Source organism: Trematomus bernacchii, unplaced genomic scaffold, assembly GCF_902827165.1.
Source record: "Trematomus bernacchii unplaced genomic scaffold, fTreBer1.1, whole genome shotgun sequence".
NCBI lineage: Eukaryota > Metazoa > Chordata > Actinopteri > Perciformes > Nototheniidae > Trematomus > Trematomus bernacchii.
In genome coordinates this window covers 105001-119826 of record NW_022987469.1, presented here as the reverse complement: position 1 = coordinate 119826, position 14826 = coordinate 105001, and the positions used below count along the sequence as shown (strand labels likewise).

Genomic DNA, 14826 nt, shown 5'->3' with positions numbered 1-14826 from the left:
GTACACTTACACACACACCTACACACCTACACACACACACCTACACACACACCTACACACCTACACACCTACACATACACACACACCTACACATACACCTACACACACAGCTACACACCTACCTACATACACACACCTACACACACACCCACACACATACCTACACACACCCACACACCCACCTACACAGCTACACTTACACACACTTACAAAATATGTGTTGTTTTTACAAACCTACAGTGTGGTTTTATTGTATAGTGCGTTGGTATAATTGTTTTTTCATACCTATAGTGTGTTGGTAAAATGTTTGAAATAAATCTGCCCCAGTTGGAGTCCAATGTTACTTATGTTTCCTCATTTTTATTGTGCAAGTACACTTACACACACACCTACACACACACAACCTACACACACACCTACACTTACACACACCTACAGATACACACCTACAGATACACCTACACACACAGTTTGCTCATTTCTTCTACATGTGCTCACAAATGAGTATGAGTCCGGAGCTGCAACAGAAAGCCCTGACACACACTACCACACACACACACACACACACACACACACACACACACACACACACACACACACACACACACACTCTTTTTTTTAAATAAAATAAAATGATTGGTCGTACTTTTTACAGTACTACGGCTTCCACAGATGATATTTTTTTATGGATTTTTTGTCAAAGCACTTAAGATATTCATTGCTATCGGGATGTTAAGAGCATTCCATGGAATATAACAAAAAGTGTATCTCGAGCCGGTTTCTCAAACTTACCTACCCCACCTTTAATCTTTTAATTTTAATTTTTTTTTGTAAATTAATCTTTTTTTTTTCTTTGGATGGAATGAATACCTATGGTGATAATTCAATGTAATACATCATTTTTATAGTCTGGTACCTGAAAAAGGTCAAATGGCACTGATGGAACCAGATGTACCCAAATGTGCCCAAAGCTTATTCTGCCTAGACTTTATTTTTCTAAACCTCTCTAAAAAGGTCAAATTTCACTTGTTTTGCCTCAATCTTAATACAGGGTACTTATTATATGTTGTACTTTGGATTCCTAAAGCTTTTAGTCTACCATCCCATCATTCAAGGGTGGTTTTCACTATAAGTAATGTTTTTTTTTTTTAGGCGGAGGTAAGAATTTACCTTTTTTTGCTGTGTTCCATCTGAATTTACTCTGACTGAGAAAAATCTATATTGATTCTGACACTTCTACATCCAACTCACAGATGTAACTTGCTTTGATAAAATAAATTATTCATATAACCGTTTTAGAAGTTAAGTTGTAGTCATTTGTTTTGGGCATGTCATTTTCAAGCCTGAAACCTGAAAAACAGGCTCTGGGCTTAACAGGTTAATGATATATTTACATGCTTAGACACATGCATCCAATCGGCTCTATACGCAGATGATGGGGCTATTTGGATGAGGGGAAGACATGCCCCATACCTAATGGAGAATATAGCTAGAGCGATTAAAAAAGTGGAGAGGTGGTCATATAACTGGGGATTCAAAATGTCAGAAAGCAAGTCATGCTACATGGTATTCACAAACAAACGCAAGATTGATGGCCAACAGCTAACACTATATGATCGTCCAATGACAAAGGTGAATGAGTTCAAATACCTAGGACTGTGGTTTGATAGCAAATATACATGGAAAATGCATATTAAACAAGTGGAAACAAAATGCCAAAAAGTATTAAATGTATTGCGAGCTGTAGCTGGATGCAACTGGGGCGCAGACAAACAAGCATTAATAGACATTTACAGATCAATTATGAGGTCCACAATAGACTATGGTTGTATAGTGTATGGAGCAGCAGCAAAAACATTGCTTTTAAAAATTGATAGAATACAATATAAAGCATTGCGGTTGTGTATTGGAGCGACAAAGTCATCCCCTATCAATGCAGTTCTGATAGAAGCAGGAGAGACACCTCTGGAGATCAGAAGAGAGAAACTTGCTCTGTCATACTGGGTCAGACTACAAGGAAGTGGAGAAGAACATATTTAAAACAGAATATTACAGGATTGCTGGGAATATGCAAAATTCCAGGGACGTGGGTTTGGCTGGACGAGTAAGGAAAGAACGAGGGCATATGGAGTGGAGACCATCACGTTTGCCAAAGCAACCCCATTTAGTAGTGTTCCCCCATGGCTTTTCCCAGAAGCTAACATAGATATGAGTATTGTAGAAAGGAAAAAAGAGTGGCAAATAAATGAAGTGGGAATTAAAACAAGTATGTATCTGAATGAAAAGTACTACAATTACCTACAAATGTACACAGATGGTTCTAAGAACAAGGAAGAGTGTGTTGGAGTTGGTATATATGGTAAAATATCTATTTCAAAAAGAGCGTCTGATCAATTATCAGTGTACACAGCAGAAATGCTGGCAGTAATAATAGGATTACAGTGGGTTGAAGAGGTCAGACCAGATAGGGTGGTGATGTGCACAGATTCATTCTCCATATTAAAAAGCATACAGTCAACAACAACTGTCAGAGAAGACATTCTCATAGAACTGAATCATAGCCTGTCAAGACTTCACAGAGATCTGCAGTTCTGCTGGGTGCCTGCACATGAGGGGGTGAAAGGGAACGAGTGTGCTGATAGATTAGCAAAAAGTGCACGACAAAAGGAAATAACATTTCCAGTTCAACTTGGAGAAGGAGAAAGAAAAGCAGTAATTAAGAAAAAAGGGATGGAGATCTGGCAGAAAAGGTGGGAGAAAGACCAGAAAGGCAAAGACTATCACAAAGTACAAAAGACAGTTACAATTAATATTTAGAAAGAAAGAAACAGAAGGGAGGAAATCACGATCGCTAGACTCAGAATAAATCACACGGCTTTGAATGGTATGCTGTATGTCATGGGGAAAAGTGACAAGTGTGGGAACTGTGGAGTAAAAGAAGATGTAGAACATATCTTGTTACATTGTGACATCTATAAAGCTGAAAGAGAAAAACTAAAGGCTAAAGTTTTAGAGGCAGAGAGGGAATGGAGTGTGGTTGGTGTTTTGGGAACAAAAGGAGTAAGAGCTACCAGAAAGGCACTGTTTACATTCTTGAGTGAAACTGGGGTAGGAAACATAATTTAACATTAGGTCAGGAAAGATCATAGATTATTATTTTTGTTGATTTATTTATTATTATTATTTTTTTTTTTTTTGATTAGATCATAGGTTAAAGAGATGCAATGATATGATGATTCATACTCATGTACAGTAGGTGGCGGTATGCACCTTTTAAGTTGTTTGCAATCCGCCAAAAAATGAGAGAAGAAGAAGAAGATATTGCATCAGTAACGTGCACTTGTTACAGCAAGATCAGTTTGTGTGTTGTGGACACGACCGGTATATTTTCGCAATCCGTGTTCTCAACATGCTTACTTTAACATCACTTTTCATGGTGTGGCTAAGGTGGGGCTAAGCCATTTCTTGGTATGGCTGTAGCCTACCCCAGCCATACCCTGGCGCCGCCACTGAGCTGATGTAACTAATATACACGCCACGGTATATATATACTGGAAAGGGGCCTAAAGTATGCAAATAAAAAATATCCCCCCACCATCATACCCCCACCACCAGTCTGAACCGTTGATACAGGCTGGATGGATCCATGCTCTCATGTTTTTACGACAAATTCTGACCCTATACCGTCCGAATGTCGCAGCAGAAATGAAGACTCATCAGACCAGGCAACATTTTTCCAATCTTCTATTGTCCAGTTTGGTGAGCCCGTGCAAATCGTAGCCTCAGTTTCCTGTTCCTAGCTGAAGGAGGGGCACAGTGTGGTCTTCTGCTGCTGTATCTGCTTCAGGGGTCCACGTGTTGTGGTTCAGAGAGGGTCTTCTGCATACCTTGGTTGTAACGAGTGGTTATTTGAGTTACTGTTGCTTTTCTATCATCTTGAACCAGTCTGGCCTTTCTCCTCTGACCTCTGGTATCAACAAGGCCTTTTCTCCCAGAGAACTGACACTTACTGGATGTTTCCCCTTTTTCGTACCATTCTCTGTACACCCTAGAGATGGTTGTCGGTGTAAATCCCAGTAGATCAGCAGTTTGTGAAATACTCAGACCAGCGCGTCTGGCTCCAACAACCATGACACGTTCAAAGTCCCTTAAATCTCCGTTCCTCCCCGTTCTGATGCTCTGTTTGAACTTCACCAGGTCGTCTTGAACATGTCTATGCCTAAATGTTTTGAGTTGCTGCGATGTGATTGGCTGATCAGATATTTGCGTTAATGAGCAGTTGAACAGGTGTACCTAATAAAGTGGCCAGTGAGTATAAATATATCAAATATATATATATATATTTTATATACAAAAATCCATATATATTTCATTTTAAATATATATAAAAATATTTAAAATAAATATAAAGTACACTCAAATATTTTCAGTGAATGTTACCTTTATACATATATTGACATAACTCATATGTTCAGTTAATTTTACCTTTTTATTTATATATATATATTAAATAGTATAAATTAATATTAAAGGGGACCTATCATGCAAAATGCACTTTTGTACGTCTTTTATACATGAATATGTGTCCCCGGTGTTCCAGGGAACTCACCAAGTGTCAGAAAACACAACCCTCTCTCTTTTCCTCCATACCCAAATCTCTAAAAACGGGGCTGCAACGGATCTGATAAAGACTGATCCAGATTTGAAATTGTTCTGACGTCAGAAACGGGGAGCTCCGCCTATATGGGCAACTCTCCACCTATCAGGGGAATGGGGGGTTGGGCCACGGCCATTGCCGCTCGAAAGCGCTGGAGACGCTGTAGTACATATTCCAGGCCTGTAAGTGGCGCTGTAGTCTGCCACAAAAGCAGCGAAGAAGACTTCTCACAGAATCAGCCCTTGCAAAAACAGGGCTGGAAAAGAGAAAATAGAGCGAAATGAGACATGGCTAAAATGCATGATCTGTTTGGTATATTGAAAAAAAAACTTCACAGACATGTTTTATATAGGTATGGCCCTACAATATATTATTCAAATATAGCATGATAGGTCCACTTTAAGTAAACTTAAATATCTCGACTAAATGTAACTTGTATATATTTAAAATTAAATAAATTACCCCTATAGACTCAAATATTACAGACACTAACCCCATAAACATATATTTAAAATGAAAAAAGTATTATATAACGAAAACAATGTTTTGTTAATGTAACTCATATTTAAAATAAAATAAATAAATACCCAGAGGAGACGTGGACATATTTATAAAACTTTTTATTCATTAAATCGAAGGCTAACTGAAATGTGTCCGATTCATACCATGTTCTGTGACAACAACGATAAACCATTGTCTTCAGTTTGAAACAAACAGAAGAACAACAACAACAACATAACAAACCTTGCAGCACGTAGACCACCCAATATAAATAAAAGAACAGGTTTTAATACACAAGTAAGCAGTTATTACCATTGAGGATAAGTAGGCCTGTATATAAGAGTGTGAGCCATGCTGTGAACAGATTTCAACTCCACCTTCCTTCCACTTCAGGGGAAGGAAGGATGAACCTTTTCTACACTGAAACCAGAATGAACTACATGTCCCACATTACATTTTGAAGATGCTTGCAGGATCAAACTGAACAACAGGTGGAAGACTTCTACATAGTCACTGCCTGTAAGATATTGAGGTTTTGCTTAAATATGCACACATATTGCAACAAAAAAAGAGTGTTTTTTCATATATTTTCTTCAACATTGTGAGAGGAAAGGCGCTGCGCAGCGCTGATTCAAAGAGGCAGAATGAGCAAGAACACAAAGGAGGAAAACTGCTTCTTTCACACCTTCTTTTCTCCAGCACCGCTCCTCTTTAAAACAAGTATGTGTGTTATTGTGTACTCAAAGACTTTTGAAGAGTTACAGGAACTGGAGAAAATGGAAATTGTAAAGCAAAGTGTTTAACCCAAAAAAAAGAAAGAAAGTTCAAGTCAGGTGTAACTCTTGTCCAAGAGTCGGGTTTAGGATGATTCCTTCTTTGGAAATGTCTTTAATGTGTTTGAGGCCGGAGACTTATTTCTGTGTATTTCACTTGTGACGTTGTTTCTTATGTTGCGTTCCATTGCATGTCGGAAACACAATACACATGTGCACTGGTAGGTCATAGTTACTTCAACCTTACATGAAAGAATGTGGAAAATAACAACAGTTTGAAGGGTCCGACTTTCTCTGGAACGCAGCATAAGAAACTTGTATCGCTATGGAAGCCCATTTGTGCCAAGAAAAGAGAAAAAAAGCTAATCTTATGCAAGATAAATAAAATAAATGAAATACTTAAATGTATCAGATACTAATTCAAAGATGCAACTTTTGTTGTTGTCAATATTATGACATAGTAAAAAAGATTGCAAATCTAGTAGTTTTGACAAAATCACAATTCCCCCTTAGTAAATCCTCTTTTTGAGTATTTCTTATCTAAAACAATCCATCAACTATGTGCTGCTTTGTGAGCTTTTATAGAAAACGTCTTCAGCAGATGTTTGTTAGCATTGTTCATTTACAGAGTTACCAAGTTATCAACAATAGAGTTTACATTTCTAAGTATAGTTTTTTAATATTTTCCTGCCCCGAATAGACTTCCATACTTCCTGGCCGTGTTTTTTGAAGTATTTGATGAATATGTTGGTGCTGTCGGTGTCAAAAGGCAACAGTATTATTACAGAGTATTGAGGGGGTCATTGCAGAGGGGAGTCTCCGCCCCCCCGGCCAGCAGAAGGCACACATGTAGACGCTGGCCGGGGGAGGAGAGCTGATGATTCAGGAAGTAGAGCACAGGAACTTCCTGTTTACATGCAATGAGTGCATTTTGACCTCAGGACTGAATGAAATGAGTGCACGAATGGTTTGCTCTTGAAACTACAAATGGCACTTTGAAAACAGAAGTGTTGTATTTACACGTCCTCTCAATCCTCTGCAGCTTTCCTGTGGTAGGTAGTTTAACACCGCAAACAAAATGAAAAAAATGGTGTGACAATGGATCGAAGAAAAATTGTTTTGTTCTCAAGTGAATAAACAACAATAATAACAACAACAACAATAAAAAACGTACATTTAAGAACACTACGTTAAAATATGACTAATATTATCAAAAAGGCAAATAGTAGGTGTATTGCAACGCTCTATCAAAAACATCTTCATCATCCTCAATCTCATCATCATCATCCAATCAGCATCCTCTGAGACAGTAAGGAGGTGTGGCCTGGGATGATTGACAGCCCAAACTAGCCACTCACGTTTCGCCCGTCTCAGCGCAGGCAGGCACATTTACGACATAGCAAAAAACAACAAAAAAACAACCAGCCAATGGGAGCGAAGGCTGGGGGAGAGGAGCTCTGTCATTGGATAGCAGGCATCGCTAGGTAACAGGAAGAGCTCGTTCAGAGAGGAGGAGGGGGACTGTGTGTGTGTGTGTGTGTGTGTGTGTGTGTGTGTGTGTGTGTGTGTGTGTGTGTTGGATACATTGTTTTCTTGTGTGGTCCACAATAACAAAGATATGTGTGTGTGATGGTGCACCTGTGTGTGTTTGTTTAGTTTTTGTCTAGACAGCTGGAGGTCTTTCCCAGGGCACACACGCACACGCACACGCACACACACACACACACCCACACCCACGCACACACACACCCACACCCACACCCACACACACACACACACACACACACACACACACACACACACACACACACTCAGCCTTCACGCTGGCTTAAATCAAAGAGTTGTGTCCCAGTTTAAACACACACAGATTATTGCTGGATTTGACACATTTCTAGGAGACAGAAACCTGATTAGTTTCGTGTTTGAACAACATTTAATGTGGATTAAGCTCAACCGACTCCTCTTAAAGGAATACTTAACCCCCTAAATGATCATTTCTACACTGAAAAAACTGAACCGTTGACTTTAATGAAATACACTTATGTGAAATCTGTTGACACATTACATTTAATAAAAGACAACGTTTCAGTGTTTTCAGTGTATATGAATAAATCACCCATTGGAAGTAAATCAATAGTTATCATCTCTTTGTGAGCGTGAGTGTGAGTGTGTGTGTGTGTGTGTGTGTGTGTGTGTGTGTGTGTGAGTGTGAGTGTGAGTGTGTGTGTGTGTGTGTGTGTGTGTGTGTGTGTGTGTGTGTGTGTAGGCAGCACGTGATGAGTCAGTTATAGCGTGGCTTATGTTTTCCCTCATCTCTCCTCCTGTCTTGTTTTGAATCGTCAGCCAGCGCAGGTTTCCCTGAAGCGAGAGACTGATTCTACACGGTTTCACTTCTCATGCACCCTTTAGGCACATTATTTTAAATAACGATCACTATTTCTATTATTTATTTCTACTGTGACGCCCTATTCAGAGCCTGTCCAGCCTTTTGATACCCGGTGCAGCCCTGCAGGGACCCAAAGCCTTTCAGAGGAAACACCTGGTCCAAACACAAGTATAATACTGATGGAGGGAAAGGAAATAAAAGGAAAGGGAAGGAGGGTTAATAAATTATCTAAACTTGTGTTTGGGGGCTTATACTCTCATTACGAGGTGATTTATATTCTGATTGATCCACTCGTCACTCCTTTAGCTGCTTTGGGTCAAGACATTGATTTCTTTACATTGTGATATATACTGTGCATCACACTGGAACAAAAGGAGGAAGAGAGTCGAAGAAAGGACTTCTGATTATCTGTCTTTTTTCTGTATTGCAGCAGTTTGAGTTCAACAACAGGAATGTTAACTTCCACCGTTCAATTCAGGATTTTTGTAAATGTACTTCCATGTCTTTTTAAACAGGGACAAAACATTTTCAAATTTGATGAGGGTTCATTGTTGTTAAGAAAGAGTTATTAGAGTCCCACAAGTGTATCCTTCAGATAGACCTTATGACAATAGTCATAAGTGTTAAAAGATTCACCGCTTCAGATTATAAAATGTCTTTGTTGGCCTTCTGACTCTCTCTTCTTCCACTAAATTACGCTGAGTCAGCTTCGGGAGTTTTGGCTGTGCTTTGGTTGGGTCCCTGCGGAGGGCGCTGTTGCATAAAGACTGGACACTAAAGCCTCACATCAACACAAATTCAAATAAACTCAATTCAACACTCAAAAACTACAAATGTCTTCACGTCCTAATCTTCTACGTTAGTTTGACCTTTAGCCCCGCGCTCCTAAAGAGATGACAGAAGAAGAGCCGCTGTAAACACTCGTGTCACTTTTCAACACTTCAGTGTGTTTAATATGAGACAACTCATCTTCTGCTGCGTTACACACTAAGAGTTATGCTACAAGAGGGAAATATCCACCAAGGAAGGAAGGGAGTCAAATAAAAGAATACATCAAATAACTTTGAAAAGCCAGACTGAGTATCAAACTTTGATATTTTTATGGTGCAAATCAATTTACTAATTAGATTTTTGAATAAGAGTTTTGTATAAAAACACAAACGTATTTCTTTTTATGTTTGTCATGGTACTGAAACTCTTCATTGTATGGGAATGAAAACTCTTTGATACCCAGGTCTGGCTTTATTGATAATAAGTCACTGGGTCCAGGTAGTGGGGTTATCATTTGTTGTAAGGGATTTCAAGTCTTGGAGCACAACTCTTTGCATCTTTTCAAGTGTGGGTCTAAAGTCTATCCTACGATATGAAAGGTTTCTACTGTAGCTTTGATCGGCTGCTGCTGGCTGACAGAAGATTGTTGACTCTTTCCTGGTGCAGTAAAGTGCTCAGCGATGCCTGCAACAGAGAAAACCTTACCAGAAGGGGAGTGTGTGTGTGCGTTCAAAAGACAGATTTCAAAAGAAAACGTTGGTGTGTGTGCGGCCACAGCAGTGCACAGTCAGCGTATCATTTGTCTAGGGCGACATGGCTTCCTTCCTTAAGTAACGCAACACGAAGAGGACGTTAGGTGTCACTTTGATCTGCATTATCTCTCTCTTCTCACTCAATAATCCTAAAATAAAATAAGAGAACACAGCAGGATGAAACTACTCTCCTGTTACATAACACAGCGTCGTGATTAGGTCAGACGTTTGTTTGTGAAAAAGTCTGATTAACGTGAGAAAACTGGTGGCTCGTTTTGGTCGAGATAGCGACAAGCCAGCTTTGGGATTGGCTAACGATTCGGCCAATAGGAAGAGAGAGAGCTACAAGCAGAGTTTCTGATTGGGCCCAACAGGTTGAAGGCTGACTCGTGGTTGGCTCGCAGGACTCGGATATTTGCATAAATGAGGGATTTATTTGTTTTGATATCAATGGTACGGTAATGTATCCGAGTCGGTTGATCCAAAGTCAGAATCTGATATGTTTCCGTGATACATGCTGCTGTGCACCGCCCCTCTGGTAAATCCACCTTTTCTCTTTTTATATTACGCCTCACTTGACAGAGCTCCTTCAAAGTAAAAGTCTCTCTCACACGTTCCATCTGCTCATACTAAAAAATAGTGCAATTCTTTTCAGCATTTATATAAATAACTCTCAATTCGTGCTTTTAACTTCGCTCTCCGTTTGCATACGTGTGTTCGTATATAAACTCAAAATGTAATACATGTATGTAGCAAAATGTGAAAGTTGGCACCCCAACAGATTCATGATGTTTCCTTTTTCTAAAACTAGACAACATGTAAAACAGAAAATAAATATCTTAACGATAAGAATCTATAAAGTTTAGAAAAATACCCCTACTTTTCTCCGTTTTCTCCTTTATCAATCATATTGCGGATTCCTTTTTTCTGTGTTGAACAGTCGTGAACTTTGTGCAAACCTTCTTTAGAAAACATAACAACTCCTGCATCGGTCGATATAAGGCAGAAACGTTTAGCTCGGGGACTTTGAGCGATGTGCTATGACGGCTAAGCTAGGTTCAGATAACGCTAACTAAATCTAAACTCTTGGAAATATGCTAACGTGCTAACGTGTCCCAGTGATACAGCTAAAGCCAGATGCAGGAGTTGCTGCTAACATTTGACAAAGAACATAATGGAGTCAAAGCAGCGAGGGGGGGATTATCACTAGGAAATCAAAACAAAAACCTGGAAGAACCAAGAAGATTGCAACATTTCGCCATTTGCCTGGATAGAAAGATTTTTTGTAAGCGCGAAAAAGACAAACAAACAAAAGGTTCTATAGGAACAAACAAAACAAGAAAATATTTATAATGAATGGAGACTAGTACGATCAGTCTAATGGAGGAGGGAGGCGTCAAGGGAAGAAGGAGGCTTCCCTTTGCACCCTCTGCCCTTCTTCTCTGACATCATCATCTGAAGTGCTCCTCAGACAGGAAATAGGAAGTGTGGAACAGGAAGAGCCAGATGTTCTCCTGCCACTGTGCTCTGCAGGAGTGATGTGGTTTCCATGTGTTCTTACCTAAAGGAGATCCATGAAGTGGGGAAACTGACCTCACTACAAATTACCATCAGAGTGGATTTTTACCACGTTGTTCCTCATTGGCTACTGACCACTTCCAAGCAGACAAAATCAATTCTTTCATTTTTTAAGGAAGCGGTACTGTCACACCTGCTGGGGCTTCTGGGATTTCTCCTTGGTATTCCTGGCGTTCCTGTTGTCCACGCTCCCTTGCTGCGGGTGTGGAGGTCGCAGCAGGCCGTGTATGAACGTGGGGGGCGGGGCTTGTGAGGAGGAAACAGTCCGATGGCTGTGGCTGGGGGGCAGGGACGTCGGGTGGTAGTAGTGCCCGATCACCTCGCTGTAGGTCGGGGGGGCTCCTTCCACTCGAGTGGCCTGCTTCTGATGCCGGGACTCCTGGGCTTCCAACACACTGATGCCAGAGTGCATGCTGGGAGGAGGGGCCTGCAGACTGGGGGGGAAACAACAAGGGTCAGGAATAAGTCTGATGGGGGAAGAACAAAGAAGATAAAACCAAATGTAGGAGCAGAAAAATACAAAACCGAGTGTAAAAATGTCGAAGAAATGTAGAGCTTAAATATCATTTACAGTATATTTACTCAAGTACAATTTACTTGAGTGTTTATGTGTTTGAAGGTGAGTAATCAGCAGCGAACCGCTTCAACGCGTGTATTTCAGTTTATTCACGGCATTCATTTTGTTATTCTACAGTATTGTTGTTTTATAGTTCTTTGTTAATGTAAATAACCCAATTTGTGTTCTTTGGAATTGAAAAGGACATTGCATTGTGTTTGTTACTTTCGTTGCAGTTGTATACGTCTTAAGTGTAATTTGGACTTGGCTTCCTATTTTGTATGGACATGCTTTTATTTTGAAGGAGAGTTAGCGCTGTTGACAGGAAGTTGTTGTTGCTATGGAAACAACGTGACAGAGATTAACGGAGAAAAGTAATATCTACATATAAAGACGGAGAAAGTAAACGATAAAGTTTATGGTTAAGTGTTAGCACCCCCCGAAGAGGCACAAGCTCTTACGTTGATATTGGAGATTTCAATAAATTCTATTTGGCAGCCGCAGTGCATCGCGGCTACCAAAAAGAACAAAAACAACGAATATCTGAATAACGAAATTGAAACCCGAATAGTACTCGAACGAAGGAATATTGAAATATTCGGGTACAGCCCTACAGTTAATACCGGACTGGTGAATGTGTAAAGCTTTTACATGTCTTAAAAGTTATGGTTGCTAACAGTCTAAATGTGACAAGTAAGCGTAATCTCGCCGAACCTTAGCCACCTTTAGCTTAGCTACGGTAATGTGAAGTCATGTGATCGTTTTTTGCCTTATTTAGCTTTTTACAAGGGCGAGATTGCATTTATGCTTCAACTATTATTAAAGCGGTGTTAATATGTGGAGATTATCCTGCTGAACCCATCGTTTAAGTATCATAATCATACGTTTGCCATATAGATCATTTTCTGCAATTTTCCAAAATCCAAAGGAAAGATCCCATTCGTCTCTTTGGAATCAGCCCTTTTTATGCTAACTCGGCAACCAACAACCAAAAATGCAGCGTCCCTGCACTGCTGTATGGTCAACACATGATCAATGTTTGTAGTCACCTGGCCTGCAGACAGGAGCGTGACGGGTGCAGAGGGTGGGAGTCGAACACGGTTCTGTTGGGCGGGGCCCTCACCGACTCTCGGTTCAGCTCCATCTGCTGCTCGGGGTCTCGGAGCTGCAGCGTGCAGGGCCCCTGGTACGGGGGGGGCTCCTCCCCGTCCGACAGGCAGATGGTGGGGGGGAGGTCGATGAGGCTCTGCGGCAGGTAGGGGTACGTCGGCTGGAAGCGCGTCGGGGCGAAGGAGTGCTGGAAGCGCTGGGGCGGGGGCTGAGGCTGGGGGTCCCGCTGCAGGTAGGACGAGGCCCCTCTGTCTGGGGGCCGGGGGTTGTACACCTGGTGCTGTGAAGAGGAAGGATGTCATGTTACTGCTACATTATCAACGGTTTCATTTGGCTTATTTCTGTTATTCATTTAATGGAAAAGCTTATAGCTAAATTCAGCTTAAATCATCTCTTTGCTTTTTGTGATGAATGTATTTGTATACATGCTCCTTGTTTAATAAAGATATAGTCGAAATGATGCCTCACCTCATTTAGACCACTGTTTGTCCCCGTGCCGTCAGAAGACCACAGACTCCCCTCCTGAGAGGACGATAGAGAGATTATCATTTATTTATGTTATATATGATCAGTTATATCCTGCACAATAATCAACGATTTGCCTATGCATGACATGACATGACAGCGTTAAGTGATTGTTCAAATAAAAAAACACAGATTACAATAATTATAACCATTGATGATATTTTCCAAATGTGTGTAGATGCATAGATAGACAGATAGAATATATTGGGAGGGATGAGACCCTCTGTAATGGTCCCACATGCAGAGCACACAGCACACACAGTGACATCTGTTCTTGTCATTATTCCAATGCCAATAAGGCTATTTCAATAGCTTTTAAAGCAATACATATATTTTAAATTATATGATTATTATGTTCAATCAAATGGTAAGTATGTTCACTTTCATGGTTATTATAAGTTGTATTTATTCTGTATTATTCTTATGAAGAATGTGTTCACTGTTTGTCCACTAGGGGCTCCATTTGTGCGCACTCTATGGCTTTTTAAAATACTCTCTTATTTTGTAAAGTAATGCCTTTATGTCTGAGTGAATCACAGAGATTATGTTTGTACTCATCCGAATTTCTGCGCAACCTTTGTAAAGATCTCCACATTGGCCTTTTTGATTACCCAGTTTCCCAGCGTATATTTAAATAGTTTCAGGATGAATACACTGTAGTGGAACTGTCAGTTTTGTCTCAATGCCTCGCACAATGGAGACAAAAGCAGCTTTTAACTTCTATAAACAATGTCTGGAAGGAACTTTTCCAACTTTTGTCACTTTTTTTATTCTCAGGCGGCACATTTCCTGTCTGTCTGCCTGCATGTGTGTCAGGTCTGATCATCCAAATGAACTAGGACAATGACTCCCCTGAGCTTATCAGGAGCTCTGTGTGTGTGTGTGTGTGTGTGTGTGTGTGTGCGTGGTGTGCATGATTATGCTTCATCCTTCACTCATATCTAACTTGAGACTGGAGCCACACACACACACTCAGTGATTCAGTAGCAGTCATATGTTTGGAGAAGCCTCAGGTGTAAGTCAGCATGTGTGTTTGTGTGTGTGTGTGTGTGTGTGTGTGTGTGTGTGTGTGTGTTTGTCCTGACAGTCGTTGCTAGCTCGCTGTGGCCATTAATGAATAATGAGTCAGTGTGTTAGCGTTAGCCTGCGGCGGTGTTTAATAACTATGATCACATGCTGTCACTCTGCTTTCTTCTGATTCTGTCTCTCAGTAGAAA

The 14826-nt window shown here is 40.4% G+C and overlaps 1 protein-coding gene across 2 annotated transcripts in view; it reads right to left on the bottom strand.

The window, feature by feature from the left end:
- Positions 1-5260: 5260 nt before the first annotated feature.
- pmepa1 (prostate transmembrane protein, androgen induced 1) overlaps positions 5261-14826 on the bottom strand; it is a 56060-nt gene continuing 46494 nt past the window's right edge. For both annotated transcript variants that reach the window (XM_034144093.1, XM_034144102.1), the window contains exons 3-5: positions 13553-13606; positions 13024-13364; positions 5261-11852 (exon numbers count right to left, since the gene is read on the bottom strand). In XM_034144093.1, coding sequence (XP_033999984.1) covers positions 11546-11852; positions 13024-13364; positions 13553-13606 — 702 coding nt within the window. In that variant the 3' untranslated portion in view covers positions 5261-11545. The remainder of the gene's footprint in view (positions 11853-13023; positions 13365-13552; positions 13607-14826) is intronic.